Genomic DNA, 20,442 nt, shown 5'->3' with positions numbered 1-20,442 from the left:
TACGAGTTCCCTAGGAAACAGGGCACTAGCAAGTATACGTGGCATTTGTCCTCTACTAAGCAGAATCAGTGATAACCATATATATATATATAATATATTTGACTGTATCATCAAGAATTCTACAAAGGGTCAGACAACTGCTGCCTTCTGTGCTCAGTGCATTACATACAAGAGGGCATAAAGGGGAAATTTTTCTTTTGGTGAACTGATGAAATCTCCTCTTTTCTTCTGCTAGCAGTACAGCAGGTGAATGAATCTCCCAGACTCCTCTCAATGCAAGACACTGTCTCATTTTTGAGGTCATTTCTGTTATTGTGGATACTACTGCAAAATATTCACCCTGCAGTGTGGATTTTGGATCATACAGAAGAAGAGTTTCAAAACATTTAAAACACACCTCAAGAAAAATCTTAACATCCCTGTAACATTTCCAAATAGTTCCCAAACATCACTGTGATGCATTTTGCATGTTTGCAAATCAAAAAATTATATTCATTTCTATGACAGAAATAAGTAAATAGGTATTAGAACCATTTAGGTTGGAAGACTTTAAGATCGAGTCCAACTATTACAGCTGTACTACTACATTTTTTTACTCACAGCACAAGAGCACGGCAAGGGTAACAAGTTACAAATGAAGATTAACCACATTATATTTATGGCTGACAAAAATACAGACTTGCTTGAGCTTGCAGCTCATCAGCATTCAAGCTATTTTTCTGCCTTGTACACACAACCTTCTGCACTGATCCATGTTCATTACTTGCCTTTCCTTTCCATGTATTTTAAGAGGTTTGGGGACAGAAAATGATTTCAAGTTCTTTTGGTACAAGGCACAACATTTATCGATACGACAGTCACGGTCTGGAATTATGAAGTAAGAATTACTAATCTGTGAGTAAAGCTGGAGAAGTACTTAAGTGTAACAACACCTTGCAGAAACAAGCAAATACAGAGCACTACTAACTTCTGTGGTGCTAAGTTTTTCCAGTTATATCCCTGCTGCAAAGCTCACTTGGGAACAAAAGGGATAGTTGTTAAAAAATAATCTGAATATAAATGTGTTGTAATCTCTGACAACAGGCTATTAGGTTTTGCTTTGTGTTTTGATGAGACTTCTGCAAGTGCCCAAGTGCAGGTATGAGTGACTTTTCAGAATATTCACAAAACATTAATATTACCACTAACAGATCCTGCCACACTGAACTCTGCAGATGCATCACAGATGAACACTTCTAATCTGCTACGTTTAGAAATGTATTATTACATTACTCTTACTTCTCCCATCTCTTTTTCCCTGCTGGCTGAAACTTATCATTGTAATATAAGTGTAGTAACATAAAAAATATTAATATTAATGAAAACATGTTCACAGTGGGAAAGTAATAACTCAGACCTGTAATTTCTCCTCACATTCTACCAACAATCTCTTAAGAAATAAGTATCAAATACCATGATTTTATACAAGTAACACCATTTAAAGTTTTAAGAAAGCACATTGGGTATGTTTCAAAAAATCTTACTTTTATTGTTTGCACTAACTGCAGCATCATTTACAGTTCTTATCTCTAATAAATTGAAGTAGATCAGCACACAAAGACTTTTTCAAGGTCAGCACTCAAAGTGGAACCTTGGTTACATAAATGCTTACACCCTGGTGTGTAACAGACCTAGGAACAGTTAGTTCATCCTAACACTTTTAAGTATGATCACTCCAGTTTCATGCATTTTTCAGGGCTGTTAAAGTTTCATTTTAGGGGTGCAAAAAGAAAACAGCTGCAAGATTTATAGAGATGACTCATTTTTAAACCAAAATTCTTACATCTAAATTCTTAAACTACAGCGAGGACCCTCTTCAGCTATAAAAATTTTGCTCTGCAAAACAAAAAAGAAAAAAAAAATTAGTGACTTTGCTGTATTAAGCACAGGTAAGATCATTAGCTGCCTAAACACTTGCTGGCTTACAGAGCATATATTCCCATTTCTGTCAAAAGTTTGCCAGGTTTAGTCAGCAGCTCCTGGCTTTCTCACCAAGCCGAAACAGAGGTTGGTATAAAGCCAATCCTTCTGCAAGGGCTTTGCATTTTTAAATCCTGGCTGAAAACCTAAGACTTCCCAGACAACCACCTGCATGCGATCCCCTGTCGCCCCTACAAACCCGCAAACCAAGACAGTGCATTTGGTTTTACGCATTTCTGCCAACTGTTTATGAACTCAGTTTTTAAGTTAAAATGGTTAATTATTAACTAGTAGTTTTAATGAACCAACATTATCCTCTCAATTTCTGAATGTAATTTTAAATTGTTCCAGCTGTTGTATTTGTTATTGGATCTGACGCATTTCTTACTTATCTTACTTCACTGGCTTAAGTCCAGAAGTCAGCACAAAAGGGAAGGAATGACAGGAGGTGGAAAACAAGCCCAATTCAGTTAGAACTGAAACACCATAGGATTAATAACAGGTAGGACAAACACCTCTGTACGTATTAAAGACTTCACAGGAGGCTGTCAGGGAGTTCCAAACCAGCAGCTATCACTGGGAGTTTATGCCGTCCAGCTGCTTGGAAGCCACGGTACAGGCTTTGCCATGTTAGATTTTAGTAAGTGAGCCTAGAACCTCTCAGCCCACACCCCTGAGACCCCAAAGATCAAACTAAACCAAAACTACAACAGGATTACTCTTACATCTATTTTGCTGTGCTTCAGGATGGGAGTTTTACCTGAACCAAATCCTTAACCCCTGAAGAAGCCAATAATGTAGGAGCAGAAACCATGCAGGGATTCCCAGCAATGTTCCCGTGCCAGTTTCATTGCTTCTGTTTCAACTTCAGACCCTTGACCATGTTGGGCTGTTTTTATAAGAGGTAGTATTGGAGGTTTCCCTATTTTCTTAACAGAGCTTATTCCTGCTTCGCTCATAGAAGTGGAAGTTTCCTGGACTGATTTGTCCTGGTTCACTAGATCTTCCAGCTCCATGCCAGCAGCTACTTGCTTCATGAGAGCCTCTGGGTGAGCCTTTTGGCACATGGTGATCTTCAACACTTCCGTGGATTCACAAGCATGCGGGAGCTTTCTAAGTTCCATGGCAATCTGATTCCAGTAGATCTTTGGATTGTTTAGGAAAGCACGGCAGACTGACGGCTTGCCAGTGAATTCACACCAGTAGGACATGCCTTGGCTTTGACATTCAATTCTAAGTTTCATTTCCTCATCCCCACTCATGCTCATTGTGCAAACATCTTTGGTTTTAGTCCGAAAATTGATTTCTTCACCACTGCTTCTTCTGTTTGGCTTCAGCTTCTCTCCCAGTCCTCCCAAGCCACAGATCACTACCACAAAGAGAAGAGCGACACTCTTCATGGTGACAGGAGTTGACCAAGATCCTCGAGCAACACAATCCAAAAGAGTGAAAGCTGTTAAGTGGCTGCTCACAATTTAAAGGCTTGGTGCACAAAGAAGCCTCTTTCCAGTGCAACATGGGATATAAGGGTTTTTCTTAAATAAAAATCATAAATCACACTTCAGTAGGCAAGTGCCCACAATTTATAGCCTGAGACAGCGTCAAATAGCCTGTGAACTCTCAAGAAGGTAACAAGACAACTCTTGTAAACGCAGTTAAATACAGAACGATAGTTGTATAACGAAAAAGTGCATTCCTTTCCAGGATGAACATGTCATATTTGATTTTTAACAGATATTTTCCATTCTCCAGCTGCTTTATAGCTATCTTCATGCCAGAGCTTGTAAGACCATATTGAAGTAAAAAAGGATAGAAGTGCCAAAGCAATCTATGCAGCTACATCTGCATGATTATAAATGTGTCCTACTAATAAAGGCTGATTTGTGGAACATGTCTTCACCGTGAGGATGCAATTTTAATACTTCATTTTGTCAGCACATGACTTGCAGTGGAGACACATGGAAGAATCAACTGCACATTCTGTGAGCCATGAAAGATTTTTAGACTTGCAATATTTAAGCAAGATAAGGAATAAAGCATTAGCCAAATAAAGATATTCCAGGCCTAAACATAAACAAAACATTTGGAAGTTTTATCATCACTGTCATACCATGGAATATTTTCAGCCAACAGAGCAAGACTAGAGAACTAGCTTACCATGGGTCTCAGCAGCAGGGAAATAACTCTAGAGCATGCCAGAGATATCTGTGCTTTATCACCTTTCACTTTTTTTTTTTTAATACATATTTTCCTGTTCATAATAAATGAGCTGTAAAAATGCCATAAAACGAAGGCAAGAGAATAGAAATATTTTAGTGCAGAGTCCTGTACTTGCAGTTTCTGCTGCAGTAACTAAAAGCAGAGCTAAGGAAAATTGTGTTGACTCCCTTGGCATTTAGCGGGTCAGGAGATAAAACCCCTCCCATGCTGTTCCGAGCCATAGGACTTTTCTGGCTAATAAGACTCCACCATGCACTTCCTTCAAAGACCCGTATGCTACACTCAGCCTGACCTGAACAACTTCTGGAAGGCGCATTGTATTATTTAGGGGTATGCTTGAATAACTGCGAGGTGCTAGAAACCCTGGGGTTAAGAATGACCATTTATAATAGGACAGAACACCATTCTGTATGTCTGGCCACTCAACAAGTATCACTACAGAAAATACCAAGGCAAAACACATTCATTCCACACAGACAGTGAAGCTGAACAAACAAACAAACAAAAAAAAAATGCAGAAAATGCTTCTGTAATACTTGACAACAGAGACCCTTAGCTGCTGTGGCATCCCAGCTAGCCTGAGAGCCGCCTGCTTGAAGATGAAGCCACCTGGAATAGCCATTCTGGGTAGCCTGAACCTTGTTCTTCCAGTAAATGTCATGAAATTCCCCAGGACTAAATACCATTTGACAGAGAGAACACCACTGTTTTCTTTTCATCCCCTTGCTAAGGCTGTTTTAATAACATTTTTAGCAGAGGTCTCATTTCTAGCTTCTGCCATTTGTTCCTCCTGACTGTCTCTCTTTCAAAGCATAGTGGTGCGGCTCTCCAGTCAAGTCTTAGGAGAAACACTAATGGTACAAGCCTACTCAAGATTTACAATTCACTCTTCTGTTGTTTTCTGGTGCGTCTTCTCACCCATCATCCAGCCAGCCAGAATCTTGTTGCCCACCTCCTACTTCAATTTCAAGGATTTCAAATCCCTACTGCAAGCACTGAAAGACCTCCTAATATTCGGCAAACAAATGTGTTATTTACACTTGGTTATGCACAAAAGCACTGACAGTCCCTAGATTAGAAACTAAAGGCACTCATCTCTCCTGTTCTAACAATTGCTAAAGAATCCAAAGCTACTTAAAAGTCATTTTATACCAGTTTCAGACTCTTTTTCTGACACTTTTTAAAGTGTAATCGTGAAAACAAATCAGACTACAATGATAAGGACAAATGCCAAAGCTTGGACTCAAGAGCTCTGGTATATTTGTGTATCACAGTTAATATGTTATTGCCAAGCGCCTGTCTCACTTCCACCTGATGTTTGTACTCTGCCTGCCTGCCTATCAGATGAAACAACTCATAGTCTGTTTTATTAGTGGAAAACAATTGTCCTTTTACAAGTTAAGCCAGGATGCCAGCAGTGAACTCTGGGAGCTGAAGAGCTGCCAAGCATTTAATTCTGTTGTCAGTGCTACAAAAGCAGAGGCAAGCAGTGAGTCTTGAGCACTTACAGAGTATGTGGATATCCTCCACAACTCATCAGCTTGAATTCTACCACCTCTGCATAGACCACATTCTTTGTGGAAGTCAGAAGTGCCTCACCCAATATGCTTTCAGTCTCTTCTGCTCTAGTTCTTGGTCTCTTATCTTGCTTAAGTTAAAGTCATCAATAAAAGTCAAATATAGCAGAAATTTTTAATCAAGGTAAAAAAATTCATTTTCGTAAGATTTTAATTCAGTGCAACTCTTCTGAGACAGCTCTACACAACAAAACAATTGAGAATCAAACATCAGGTAGTTAAGCAAGTTCTTTTTTATTTAAATGAACTGGGAACATTTTCTCAAATTAAAAATTGAGACTTAAAAATCTGCAGTTCTGAACATTACATATACACATATGCTACATACTGTCAATTAGAAATGTTTCCATTTATGACCTAAAAATAAAAAAAAATTAAGGTTATTCCAGATTAAATACCGGTATCACTTTTCAGTGTTCCTTTAAAATTATATAAATGATTTACAGGATTGTCCCTACTTCAAGCCAATGAACCTTGTTGGAAACAAAGCTAACAATACTGATACATGAAGAGACACTTGTTTAGATCAATATACCCAGTTACTTTACCTGCTGAAATGTTTTACGCTACTAACAAATACTTTTGGCCTTGTTGATGAATTCTACTGTTAACTAATTCAGCAATGCAACTGTATGCCAAAATTCAAGGCAGTAACTCTAATAGTACAAATGTTAATTTCAATTCCTAAACGCATTTGAATTTCAGTATTGGTAACCATATTTTGGTATTATTTAGCAAAAAATAGTCTCGCTGCCCCCTGAAAGAGACAAAGCTTAATATTGACACTGTTAAGGACATTATAGAATTGAGTGTGAATGAGGAAAAGGAAGTCAGAGAATGTAAAGCATTCTAAAAATCACCAACATATGACACCTTTCATGCTCTTTTTGAGTACTATTGAACTGTAGGAAGCTTAGCTTTTTCACTATATTATGCATTATGCATTATGCACAGTCCCAACCCTCCCACCCAAAGTTTCAAAACAAACTTCTCCAAAAAGTCCCTTTTAGGTCTATACTGCAAAACCCACTAGATATTAAATAATTTAAAAAAAGGGAGAAAACAAAACTGCAACTGAACTTTTCAGACACAAAGAGACACTGTGGATCCCATTACACTTCAAATTTAGTCCAAAGTGGTCATTCAAGAGCACCAGATAGCAACACTGAACATGCTGGTAAATTCATTTGTGAAGAGTATCATACAATATTAAAATCTTAACTAAACACTTAAAAGTTTTAAGAAAAAAGTATATACAAAAGTCTCTGTATACAAAATGTATTTTTATGTAAACGTGTATGTACTTGTATTTAACACAAATCTACAATTTAAGAACTTGACTAACTGTCAGAGGATTGCTAGGGAAAGGCTGTTAATCTAATTAATTTGTATACTGTGATGTAAGGTAGAAAGCCCAGTGTAAAAAAAGTAAAAAACAAAAAACATTTTTATTCAAGCTTTGAACAGTGGTATTTGAGAGGCAGTGCCCTGATCGCAAAATATTCTATGCAGTAGTTTGTGGCATAACATTCGATAGTACATTTGGGATTTACAGTACAGGTGTCATAAAACAAGTGGCTCAGGATTTGGAAGATGAATGCAAATGCCAATACACTTGGAAGAATAACGATATATTCCTGTAGAAGAATCTTGAGCCTCATTTATGTAGCCTGTAAATAATCACACACACACACACACAAAAAAAAAAAAAATCAGGAAAATTTGATGAAGACAGAATTATAATACAATTTAAGCAGAATAAAGTAATAGATTTTCACATGAATATCAATATGGTTCAGTATTTTTTTTTATTTAAAACCTTACAGCACTAATTTTGCAGAAAGCAGAGCAGCCTTCTTCAAAACAGTAAAGTAGTAATATACTAGAACTGGCTTATTACTTACCCCTTAATGTTCCCAGCACGTGTTACCACTGTTCCATAGAGCTATAAAAAAAAAGAAAAAAAAAGGAAAAACAAAAAAACCACACAAACCAAAACAGTCATTTTCTTTTGCCCACAAATGGAACAGAAATATCGTGTCTAACTAAGGCTAGACAAGCTCAGCCGGCGCAAACTATTCTCAAACTTTTACCCATTTATTCAAGAATTTTTCAAAGAAGAGGAAAAAGATTCATGGTTTCCTCCACCAACCTTTCTGGTTATCTTTGTTTTATGATGGAAAGAAACACTTGGATTACCTATTCAACAGCACTTCTTAATGCAGCCTCCAATTTTGCTCTCACAAAAATGGTGGCTGCATTTGAGGTTATTTGTATCTTTGACGTATATATAAAAACATCTGTGTGAGATATTTATACAAATATAACTCACATAGTTCTCATACTTGTATTTATGTATCTTATATTTATAAAGATAGATATCTGCATCTCTTCCCAGCAAAATAACCCAGCTGATTTCAAAGGACAAAAAAGAAATCCCAACAACCCATGGGATTCTTTACACCTGCAAAAGTACAGGCGTACAGAGATCTATTCAAAGTCAGATCTCTCAAAGTATGTCTCAAAATAATTTGTAGGAAATGAGAAACAGCAAAGATAGCATAAAAGCGAAGAGTTTGTGATATGAAAATTAAACCCAAGACTATTGATATGGGAATCCCAGACTGAGAAATTCAATGCATATATAATTAGCAGGTTTTCACATTATTTCAGCACATCAGAAGACAGGATTGCTTCAAACCAAATACTTATATTTTATTATGGAAGCCCACTTTGAGTAACTTAAAACTTGGGAAGTCAGGACTGAACTAATGCACCTTTGTTCAAAAACTTATTTTATATTAGTAATTTTTAGCTTATTCAGGAACATTGTATAAAACTATTTGTCAATCACTGAAATATCAAAGAAAACATGCTATGAACCTCAAGTATTAACATCCGTATTAAAGATTCAAAGATCAGAAAGCAACTTCTAAGGCCTGAGCAATTATTAGTTTCTTCTTATGTGAAGTATCAAAAGTCTTTAAAACTGAGAGTCCTTAGATACACCAGTGGAGAGCACTTTTGAATTGAACGTGTTGTAGGTTAATTTAGGGAGTACCCTTACGCTGAAGAAGGGACCACGACAATCATGATCATAAATATCACTAAAAAAAAAAATCATTATATATAAATACTTCTTCAGAAGGAAATGTGGAGTCAAGATTTGGTCAGTAAATAATATTGTAAAATACAGTTCTAATAAATAATAATATACAAGTGATGCAGCCATAAATTCTGGCCAGACTTCCAAACTTCGGGCTCTCTTGGTATTTACACATTACTGAAAGAATGGTGGTATCTCACTTCTCTGCCAATACTCAACCTATACTTTCAATCATGAAGTTGCAAGTTAGGCACAGTGAGCTACAGATTTCAATCATAAAATAGATCCTTTCCTAAACTCTGATAATTTTTCAAACCCAAATATTGAAATTGTGGGATGTAAACGGGAAGTCTCACGACTATTTACAGCACAGAAATTGTAGAGACAGAAGAACCCAAATCTCCTCCTGTTTAAACTTAACTTGAATTTCTTGTCTTGTGATATTACACTAGTTCTGCCCATGCAGAATCACCCATTTTCTCTGTTCCTGTTTTCTGCTTAGCCTGGATCACCTGCTTTTTGCACAGGAAAAGCTCTTTTCCTCACCATCTAAAAAATAAAACAACTCACGAATGAGAATGGATCCCATTCCACCACTTTCAACTGCTGTCAGGGTATTTTAATATGTTTATCAGTTCAGGACCACCCACTGCACTAGATAAATACCTAATTACCTGGATTTTAAAATCAAATTTAGGGAATTGCTTTGTTAAGTTGCTGGAAATTACTACAATATCTGCTGTTATGCAAAGAATATTTGAGAAATACAAATCATATAGCATTTGCTATAGAGAGTAATCATGCAAAAAACATAAATGGAGAATAAAGTGGTTCACTTTAAGAACGCGTAGAGAATTGGATAGGTGATTAATATAGTAGATTAAGTATGGACACATGAAAGCATGCAGTTTCAGACTTGGTTTACCTTGTAAAAACAGGATTGTGTATACCATATAAATGCTCTTTATGATAACCATTATTACCATTTTCCGTACTGTAATAAAATAAATACACCAAGAAAATCCACGTTAACTATAAGATGCAGTATGTACAGTATGGCTTCTAAGACATGTATGTCGATGATGGTATTATATGCAAAGATAAACTGTGTCTGTACAATAGAATATAACTTTTCCTTTGTAACATTCAGGAGTTCTGACACAATTATAATTATACATTTTAAAATATTTTTTTATATTCTCCAAAAATTAATTATTTTGTTATTCTTGTTGAGTTGGATACTCTAATAGAGTCTGGCGAAACAGAACATGTTACCTCTTTTGAAGTAGCAAGTTACATTAAAAATATAAACCCTCCCTCCCAATATAATAATTTTAATAAATACCAGCAAAAATGTCTTATGTTTTCATGAGTATAGTTTTAACACTAAAAAACACAGAAAAGGAGGAGTAATTAACTGGACACCAATAAGCGAGTCATTTTAGCTGTACATGCCTGTTTCTGCTCTACTGACTTGTGAATGTGTAATGAAAAATGACCAGTGTGAAATTTGAGAAATGCAGTGCACAGGCTAACTAAACAATGAGTAAAACGAAGTAGAAGAGAACAGTAAAAACAAAACTGATTGGAAAATTTGTAAGAACAGTTATCATAAAGTAAAATGCCAAGTCCCTGAGACAGAGGAACTGCAATTGAAAAAGGAAAGACTGGTTAGGAATAACTAAGACAGTAAGAAAGCAAATAATTAATTCAAGGACATTGCAAAAGCAGGCATAGTTCACCTTAACAAGTTATTTAACAAAGCTAATTACTTGCACATTGGAAATGTATTTATATAAATGCTGCATACAAAGCCCTGAAGACCTCATTCTGAAATAAGTTTCTCAAAGTCAGAGCTAGAAATATCTGCACAGTCAGGGCAAGGCAAGGCAATCAAAGCCCCCTTTGCAGGCACCAACCCAAACCTGCAGCATTTCACAATAACATACAGTTCTAATCTGACAGCACAGAAGGTTTAAGGATTATGGTGCTTTCATGTGAGACACTAGAAAAAGCATTTCAATTCATTTGCTAATTGGCTTGCTTAGGACTATATACTTACTCATCATATACATCCTCTGTATCCATTCTACGATAGTATTTGGAGAGTTTCACAGCAAAAATTATGGCAGGAATTAAAAATATTGAAGAGCCTCCCAAACCAAACCAGAATGTATTCTGAAACAAAGCAAAATCCAGGCAAAAAAAGATCATAGAGAAAATGTATCAGAAAAGTGCTGAATCCTTGCTTGATATTCTAAGCATTGTTACTGGAAGAACACAGTAGAAATCAGTGGCTATCTGAGGCTCCTTATACCAGCGCGGAATAGGGCAAATTAAGCATTCTCCACTGTCAATGTGAACTAAATCAAGAACTCCACCGTCTTACAAATTTAACCAAACAGGAATATGTTCACGGTTTCCCAAAGTTACATAGCCCTACGAAGTTATTTCAATGTAGTCAGCCTTATGCTAGAAAGTGATTTGGTGTCTCAGCATTTAATTTACTAGCCGCATTATTTCTTTTTCCTTTCTTGATATTTTGAAGTATTTGGCAAGAACCACAAGAAAGACAAAATCTGAGTTTCCAGCACTTTCTCGAAGTACTTTTTAACTTACTAACTGCAGCCTGTTTGTGTAATTAATTTCATTATTGTACAGTTGAACTGAGTTATCACCAGATGTTAAAATGATGATTTTTCAAATTTGATTTGTATTGGCTGGAGGCATTTTGACTTATAAGTGACTCAGCTAAGTTCTATCATCAGGAAAACTATGGTACATCTGCCACCAGATGGTTAGTGGCTACACACAGGAGAACAGAAGCTGTGTAACATACCAGATAATCTGTAAGTACAACATGATTCTAGCAGATTAAGAGGTTTTCATGGTTAAGCATTACGAAGGTTAAGCATTTCATGGTCAAGCATTTTCAAGGTTAGAGTGCTTTGGCTTTGATTGTTACATGCATTTACTGTTGGTATGCTTAGGACCTGGATAAATGTATCACGAAGCTAAACAATAGCTAGAGGTTTTAGGGGGGTTCCAGGCACATGGTTTCTTATTCTATTTTTAACACATGCTGTCCTCTTTCCAAGCTACTCTGGCAAGATGAAAAAGCCAATTTTATGAAAAAAATGATGAAAAAGCCCTTATATACTGCTACCAGTCATGCTCGAGCCTCCACTGTACAGGAATGAATCAACATCTGTCACAAGTGATAAAACCTCATCTGGGTTTTCTAGATACCAGATAAATCTAGATATCCAGAAAGATACTTGAGATTTCCTTGGTATTTCTCACTCACTTTCTGCCCCCACCCTATTCCCATAAATTAGAAATGAGTACAGCTCAAACTTCAGTTCTTTATGCTTTTCCATTTTAAGGTGATTCAGAATCAAGCAAACCAAACCCCACCTTTTCCAAAATTTTTATTCCAAAGCAGTCGTACTGCATTTACTTTGCAATTCAAGTTGGAAGAAATTTACTAAGGAAACAATTTTACAGATTTCTTGCTAATAGAAGCCTAAGTTCAATGGGAACCTAAAAGAAGTCCAGCATTGTTGGACTTGATCCAGAATAGTTTTTCCTTGCGTAAGTCTGGACGTGATACTTTACTATCATACTCCATAATAATTAAAAGCAGATTAATGTTCAAAGATTGCCCCAATTTTGAATAACAGAAAATATTTCTTACCACAGAATCAGTTATATAGCTGCATAAAAAAATATCCACTGCTGTATCTATCACATTGGCAATAGGCTTGCATGCTGCTACCTCCATGGCAATCTGAAAGACAAATTAAAAAAAAAACAAAACCAAGAAACAGTTTAAGTACTTAACAGAATAAAATAAGAATCTCAAAACTTGCTTAGTTACAGATACTGTTACTAAATTGTTAACTCTCACCCTATCAAAATTAAAAATAAATTCCAGTGTTATCAACTGAACATCTTTACAAGATCAGCTTATGTTCTCAAAGACTGCAGCTGAACAGAGAAAAATAAACCAAGAAGTTAATGACATCAATTTGAACTAAGCAGGGTCAGGCTCAGTGCAGTATTAGCACAAATTATTTCAGGCTAGCCCTGGAAAAAACGGTACTATGTTCAATTTGCATTTTATCCCAATCACCACAATTCATCATTTCCATTCTACTTCAATCACAACAAAACTATTTCTAGAAGACAAGTTTCCTCTTCATAGTAAGTACAAATACCTTACAAACTGAAACTATAAAATATACCATCGAAGTAACATTTTTATTTTCGTTATTATTTAGCTTTTTTACATGTTTTTAAATGCAGCTTCTCCCAATGAAGTAAATGCACCTTACCGACTCCTTGACCCACTCAACGTATTGCTCAAAGTAGCCAACTATGGTATCCATGTACTTTTTTGTCTCCTAGGAACAGACAAAATAAGTGAACAAAAGTAAGTGAACCTCTATCTCCATGACATTATAAATTAATGTACTTTAATCAAATAAAGCTTACCTGGACAATAACTAGAGAAGCATTGTTATTTATGAGAAGCTGGGCAGCATTAACGGCACTAATGACATTTTTCACCTTAACCTGGAGAGGAAGAAATGGCGTTTAACACAAATAAATCCCTTCCAAGCTGTTACAATGGCTCTGCAGCCATTATTAGAAACTTATTCTCTTGATAAACCAGCGTCACTAACCTGAAAAAATACACAATTCCAGACAGAACGTGAGCCTGCCTAAGGATTCATGATCATTTGACTAAAATTCTCTCACTACTACGAAAGGAAGGTATCAGTGGCTACAAACAGCACCTTTTCCTGAAACCTTTGTAACTATACACTAGATCAGCTTTCTCTTCCATTCTCTTTCCTTTCCTGAAACGTAGAAATAGTTTCCATCCATGTATTTATATAAACTACAGACCCCCACAGTGCACAGGAAGGAAACAGTGGGCTATAAACTATCACAGCTCTTGATTACTAGAGTATGATTCTATACAGCTAGAATATGCTGCTAATCCATATCCCAAAGGATCAAGACACTTCTTCCATAAATGTACAACCCCATAAAGTCTCAGAAAGAATGCACACAAAGGAAAATGTAACATGCAGCCTCAAACTTTAGAGACATTTCTTAAACATACTAATGGGTCAAATATCATCCTCTTCTTACCAACACCTTATTTCATGACTTCTTACCTCCCCATCCAGATTCAAATCACAGATTTTTAGAAGAAATCTAGCCGGTCTGCTGCTGTGGATGGGTGAAAGCCATAATGGGAGAAACTGAGGTAGGTAGGGCCCACCAAGCTGTTTTTATTAATGACCAAGTGGTAGCTAGTGCGGCTGGATCCCTGCTGCCGGAGCCAAGGCAGGCCGATGGCACCAGGAAGCTTTGCTGCCACAAAAGTAACCAACCTAGTGCTTACTCTCCTGAGTCCAGCAAAGCACGGAGGCAGCTGGGCTCACAGTGGTGCCCGCACTACCTGCTGCTTCAGAGGTGAAACATGGGCTGCCCTGGGGAAGCCTCCACACAGCGAGGCCAATGCTGCGGAACCAGGGAGGTACAGAGCACAGTGCTAACAACACGGGCCCTGCTGGGAGCTGGACATTGGGCAAGAGGAGGTTAATGCTGTGAATCACCAAGCTCTCTCTTCTCCATTGTATTTTTGCATTTTGTTTCTTGATTGTCCCCCCTGAAGTTTTGCATTCAAGGAGTCTAGAAAAAACAACTATATTTTTAGGAAAATAAATAACACAGTATATGGAACTGTACTGAAGTCTATTTATCATGTGACAATTAAGTTTACAATTTATACTTCAAAAAATTTCCCAAACTTTTTTTTTTTTTTTTGCCTTTTTTTCCCCACCTCCTCTACAAAGAAAGGAAAACCAGGGTAGAAAAATCTGTGCAGAAGAGATATCTAAATCCCTGTTACTACCTCAAAACATTACAATCTCTTCCAATAACAGAACCGCAAGAACCAGAAAAAGCTGTACTGAAAATATATGCCCTGCATATGTGGCAGATGGATTTAAAATGCATAAAAATATTCCTGTTGCCAGAAAGAAAAGCTTACCGTAAGTTCAGATGATGTCCTCTTCAATAACCTGATGCTCTGATTTAAAGTGCTCTATTAAAAGGGGGGGGGGGGGGGGGGGAGAAGATTCAAGTCATCACTACAGGTAAAAGCCCACCTGTTTTAACATTATATGCATGATTCGTTCATCTATAAATTATTTTGCTTCTAATACAACATAGCACATTATATATAGTAACAACAGTTCTATTAAAACAAATTTATTGTGGTTTTAATAGCTGAATCAGTATTTCACTGACAGCACTTAGTCATGAATTGTGTACTGGAAGACTTCAGATTTAACTAAAGTTAGTAGCAATAAACTGAGCAGGATTTATTTAGAGGGAAGAGGGAACAGTTAAAATCAGAAGCAAGTGTTCAGAGAATTCTGTATTATGCAATTTCAGAAGGGAAAAAGCACTTACCCTAGCTTTAACATATTTCTTGACAGTCAGTTTTGTAAAAGAAAAAAAGATATGAGAATAATTAGGAGTTAATTAGGGAAGAACAGCATAGAATCAGAGTGGAAGAGAAGACTTACTGCTTTTCTACAAGAGGACTTTGATAGGGGCAGAAATACTGTACCAGATGCTAGGATAAAGTAAAGTCTTCATGTTACGAAGAGCAAAAAGCAACACCTAGCATGTATGAGATTCACAGCTCCATACTACACAGATTGGTGCCTGGCAAAATCAGGCAGAAGCACCCCTTTCACGTCTTCTATAGCATCAATAAAAGAGATTTTTCTTTGGCCCTAAATACTACTGCCAGGAGTTTCCAGTTCCAATACTGTTAGGTGATTGCTAACTCCCAAGAAATAGTGTGAAACTGGCAAATGCTCTTGTTACTGAAGACAAATGGGAAAAAAATAAAAACCAAAAAGGGATTTAGGACTAGAATTTTGCAAAGTTCTCCCCTGCTTCCTCTCTTATCCATATATAATCACAAATAGATACATAAAAAAATGGGAAAGAAAAGGGTCAATATTTTAGACAGTATTATATAGCAGTAGTATTACAAGGAGTAAAACTATTTATTACACACATACTTTAACCAGATTACTCTTCAGTGACAATGCAAATGCAACCTGTGCTTATATAATATTGAAAGTCCAGCTTTCTAAATTGTATTTAAGAGATTTAGAGATTCATACTTCTACAAATATGTTTTAACATTGCTTTAATATTTTACCATAGCTTGCTCTAGTGGAATGACTTGCTGGTTATGAATCATTCGAATGCTGTTTGCGTGTCCTTTTAAGGCATTTTCCAGTGCTCCTTTCGGCTGCAAAAAATGCAATTATGCAGTATTGTTCAGTAGTCTCAAAAGCCTTCCAACAAAGCAACAAACCAATGAAAGCTGTATATTATACTCATCCACTGCAGAACAGCTGATGCTAACAATGGGATATGGCAAATTGAATTTCTCAACACAAGGAGGGGAAAAATAGCCATATCAATAATTCAAACCTCAGCAACCAAGAGACAGATGTATTACACCGCTTTTCAGGCTATGACATTATCAGCACAGATTTCACCGAAGAGAGTTTTCACATGGTGCAATAAGTCATTTTAAATACAGAAGAGCAAGCACATTCACCTCTCGCTCATCACTTCTGCCAGTGGATCAACAGCCAGACTTCATCACAAGAACCGTGCAGCATGGTTCCCAGCTGGGATGAGCATCTCCCAGTCGTGGATGCTTGCTTTTGTTTTGGCCACTGCCAACACCACCCTGAAGCACCCTCTGCTTTGAGGGGCACAAAAGTTTAAATATTTTCAGCCAGTAACTTGGAAAGGCATCTAGGAAGGGTATTTGTCATTTTGGGGGCTCCTGCCCTTCAGTCAGAAGATATGAGTTTGTGCCCCAATTTCCATGCCTGAGTGCCTGTCTGGAGCTCATACTTGTTCCAAAATACTACAAAATTTGGTTTTACTCTCAACAATACATTCCTTTTCCATTTCCTTTTGGTGGCAAAATCACTTGGTTCCCTGCATACACACTGAATACACACTGCTAACTGCACTTTGGAAGTGTAATAACAACACACTTCAATGCTCAGAGATGTGCTTGCTTCCTGTGAAGTGTTCATGTAAGCAGTCAGCTGTGGGCACTAAGCGTCTTCAAGACATCTCCTGTACTGACAAGTTTAATTCACTTACCTAATGACACTTGGGGTTGGTATTGCACCCTCCTCCATACCCTGACCCCTTGGGTTGATGCGAGTTTTATTACACTCGCTACTTCCAGTGTAAAAACATAGGCTCCATTTTATGTAAGGTGCCAGAAAATGTAAACTATACACCCAAAGTTAGTTAATTCCAGAAGCTGTTAGTTTATTTCTTAATTGATTAGCCTTGTAAACTGCAAAAGCTATCACTAATAACAGGGTGGGATTATAAAATATCCTTGGAAACCACTATAAATTATGAAACAATCTAACTTTTGCAGTATGTCATATTCTTGTGGGTTGGACTTTTTTTTTTAGACATTTCATAGATTACACTAAATACCATCACAAAGAAGAAATAAACATGTACCCTTTGTGTTTGTGACAGCAAACACATTTAATATTGTATTTATCTTTGTCTTTTATATGGAGAAATTACTTTGCCTGATCTATTCTCAATTCTAATGCTTGCTTTAGATTCTATTACAAAAAATAATGAATAAAACAATCTATCAGCACAATATATTTTCCTTTGTGGAACTACATGGAATATACCTTTAAGAAGACATCTCAGAAGCAATTCTACGTAAGATGCGACACGTTTGAAGAACCTCAGCTTTCACTTAGAAAATAGCCCCAAAACAGCAGCAAAACACTCCCCCACCTGTATAGCCTTCAAAATAGCACAGTAAAAATTGAGAATGGAAGTGAAGCTACTGGTGTCTGTCCAAGTTAGCAGACAGCCTACACGAGTAAAGAGGAAATGTGCAGCTCACTCACAGTGCCTGGAGAAGATGTTAACTACAATACAAAAAAAAAAAAAAAAAATCATGAGCAGCCTAACCTTGACATGAATGCATGTGTGGCAGGAAAAAAACAACCCAAAACAACAAAACCCAACAGATGTAATCAAATTACGCAATAAGCTGCAGTAAACACATTAGGAGTCTCTGTTGGTGCCCTCCTCTCCCTGGAGTAGGGATGGATATCTGATAAATTCCAAACAGCATGGTCTCACTCTGCTGTCTGTGTCCCTTAGTGATCCAAGCAATTGTAGTACGTGTGCAGCATAACTCCTTCTCCTACATCACAATGCAGGGATCTGTCTTGAGCCAGTGCTCAATCTAGTATCCAAACGATGACTCATTTTGAAAAATAAACATAAAGTGACCTTGACATGCATTACAAACGTATCAACTGAATATTCACTATCTGTTACCACAGCTGTGTCATTCTGCAGATTCATTCGCAGGCAGTGTTGTAGCTATATCCTCCGACCATTGTCCATGTGTCCGCATTCAAAACGCTTTTCAGAGCAGACAGGATCTCTTTTGTGCACTCTCCCTCCACAATGGAGCCCCACTTCTCATTAGAGCCTTTATGCTGCCACAGTATTAATTTTATTGCTAATTGTCAAATCTGCTCACTAACTGAAAGAAAATTCATTCAAATAGTCTTTCCCATCATAATCTAACCAACTTTTCTTCCAATTGGGACCCTAAAATGTAGACAGCATAACAAGAAATACTCTAACAGAGTATTCCCCTCTTTTCTTAAGCAAACAGTGGAATTTTAAGAAATTACACTTCCAAAGAAAAATTGTAGAACAGTTAGCGTACAAAAATAAATAATTAGCAATATTTAAAATACAGCTCACACACAAGATTGTTCTTTAAAGTTTTTCGTTATGTGACAATCCATCTTGTATATAAGTACATATATAAGTACAAGAATTCTCTCATAGGAAGTCTAAATACTTGTCCATTTATTTATACTTATATAGTATATACAATAATACATAAAATGTATTGTTTATTAGTGAATTAAACTTACCAGCTGGTCTGCCCTTGCTTCTAAGTCATTAGCAAATGACAGAAGATCAACCTTGGTAACGCTTTTATTGATCTGAAACAAGATGTGAACAGTAGGGAAAGAAAAAGAGTATGTTGTTATTGTGTATACAATTTGCACTTAACCACACCACCTACTTTTTCAATCCTTTATTTCTTTAAATGTTTATTGACCTTAACTTCTGAAGTGCTTTTACTCCAAGTTTTGTGATTCTTCTGCCCTATCACACAAAAGCAGATTTTTTTCCATTTTGCCCGTTGTTAAAGAAACATTTCATTTTATGCTTTCTTCTGACTGTGTCTCTAGTTTATTAGTCTCACCTCTGTCAAATATGCTGCAAAGTTTATCCCTTCTATTCCTGAAGAGCTAAAATTCAGAAGATTCTCCTTTCCAATTTCATCCAGTAGAATGATTTTGCTGAGGTTAATCTGAATATGTTCAATTTTAAGTGCTACATCTTCTGTATACTGAGGGAAACAAAATAAAACACAAAAGTAGTTTGCACCCAGTGAATATTCTTCTATAGGTGTCCCCCCCCACTGCCAAAAATCTAGATTTTGCTGGCTCTTCACTTCCATGAAGAAGCAGGCATTCATTTTTGCTCACATCAGTTTAATTCAATTAACTTTAACAGAACCCACCAGGTAATGTTCCTACCTTCCCTGCAGTATCCACACAGTCTAGCCATGCCATGTTATAACCTACCTATGCATCTTTCATACCAATTAATTATTTGCCTGCCATTAAATTTTAAGCAGGCTACTCCAAATAGATGTTAGTCCCTCCTAAGAAGAGGCTGAGATAAAACAGAATTCTCTTTCCCCTCCAGGAAACGGTACCCTTACAAATTTTAAGTTGTACCCCTGGCCCTAATCAAGGAAACATAAAGAATTCAGTACCTTAGCTGTGGCCAGGACAGATGCTATCTGCTGTATTGGCTACAGGACTGGATGAGATTCCTCTAAGATGTCTAGTGACGACCAAAGATGACTTGCTTATTGTTACCCAAAGTACTCCTGCACCGCACCCAAATCTAAAATGTTACCTGTCCTGTAGAGGCCGCAAAACAATGGATGAGGAATCTGGAAACCCAACTTGCCTCCCAGCCTCCACCATTAGTCTGTTACTGAAACTCAGTTTTCCCCTCTTAATGAATCTTCCCTGTTAATTTCGTACATTATTTGGGACAGGAACCGTATCTATTAAATGTGGGTACACTGCCTGGCAGAAGAGAACACAGATCCCCTAGGGGCTGCTGTAATGAAGACCACTATTACAGGCAACCCCACAATTAGTACAGGCATGTAATAAAAATGCAGTCGTGTACTACTACAGCTTAATTGAAAAGATTTTATTTTATCCCAACACCTTCCCACTGAAACCAGAACCATTCTTAGGAGCATGGTGTATCATATCCTGGATCAACATAAATCTGACTGCAGGAAGAAGAGGTCACACCAAGAAAGGCATTTATATAAAAAACAAGACT

The 20,442-nt window shown here is 36.9% G+C and overlaps 2 protein-coding genes across 17 annotated transcripts in view; both read right to left on the bottom strand.

Moving 5' to 3' along the window:
• Positions 1–1,536: 1,536 nt before the first annotated feature.
• Positions 1,537–5,813, bottom strand: FGFBP2 (fibroblast growth factor binding protein 2). The gene has a single exon (XM_056326503.1). It carries the CDS (start codon positions 3,357–3,359, stop codon positions 2,733–2,735), a length of 627 nt encoding a protein of 208 aa, XP_056182478.1. The 5' UTR covers positions 3,360–5,813; the 3' UTR covers positions 1,537–2,732.
• Positions 5,814–5,970: 157 nt separating this feature from the next.
• The window catches only part of PROM1 (prominin 1), a 70,167-nt gene continuing 55,695 nt past the window's right edge, over positions 5,971–20,442 (bottom strand). For 9 of the 16 annotated variants that reach the window (XM_056326489.1, XM_056326492.1, XM_056326486.1 and 6 more), the window contains 12 exons: positions 19,274–19,420; positions 18,936–19,007; positions 16,124–16,216; positions 15,358–15,375; positions 14,933–14,986; positions 13,360–13,440; positions 13,200–13,268; positions 12,560–12,652; positions 10,925–11,040; positions 9,788–9,856; positions 7,661–7,701; positions 6,730–7,426 (listed from right to left, as the gene is read on the bottom strand). In XM_056326489.1, the coding sequence (XP_056182464.1) occupies positions 7,683–7,701; positions 9,788–9,856; positions 10,925–11,040; positions 12,560–12,652; positions 13,200–13,268; positions 13,360–13,440; positions 14,933–14,986; positions 15,358–15,375; positions 16,124–16,216; positions 18,936–19,007; positions 19,274–19,420 (831 nt within the window). In that variant the 3' untranslated portion in view covers positions 6,730–7,426; positions 7,661–7,682. The other 7 variants (XM_056326501.1, XM_056326502.1, XM_056326499.1 and 4 more) reach the window with 6 other exon arrangements.

Source organism: Falco biarmicus, chromosome 1, assembly GCF_023638135.1.
Source record: "Falco biarmicus isolate bFalBia1 chromosome 1, bFalBia1.pri, whole genome shotgun sequence".
NCBI classification, from domain to species: domain Eukaryota; kingdom Metazoa; phylum Chordata; class Aves; order Falconiformes; family Falconidae; genus Falco; species Falco biarmicus.
This window is presented reverse-complemented; position numbering and strand designations above follow the sequence as displayed.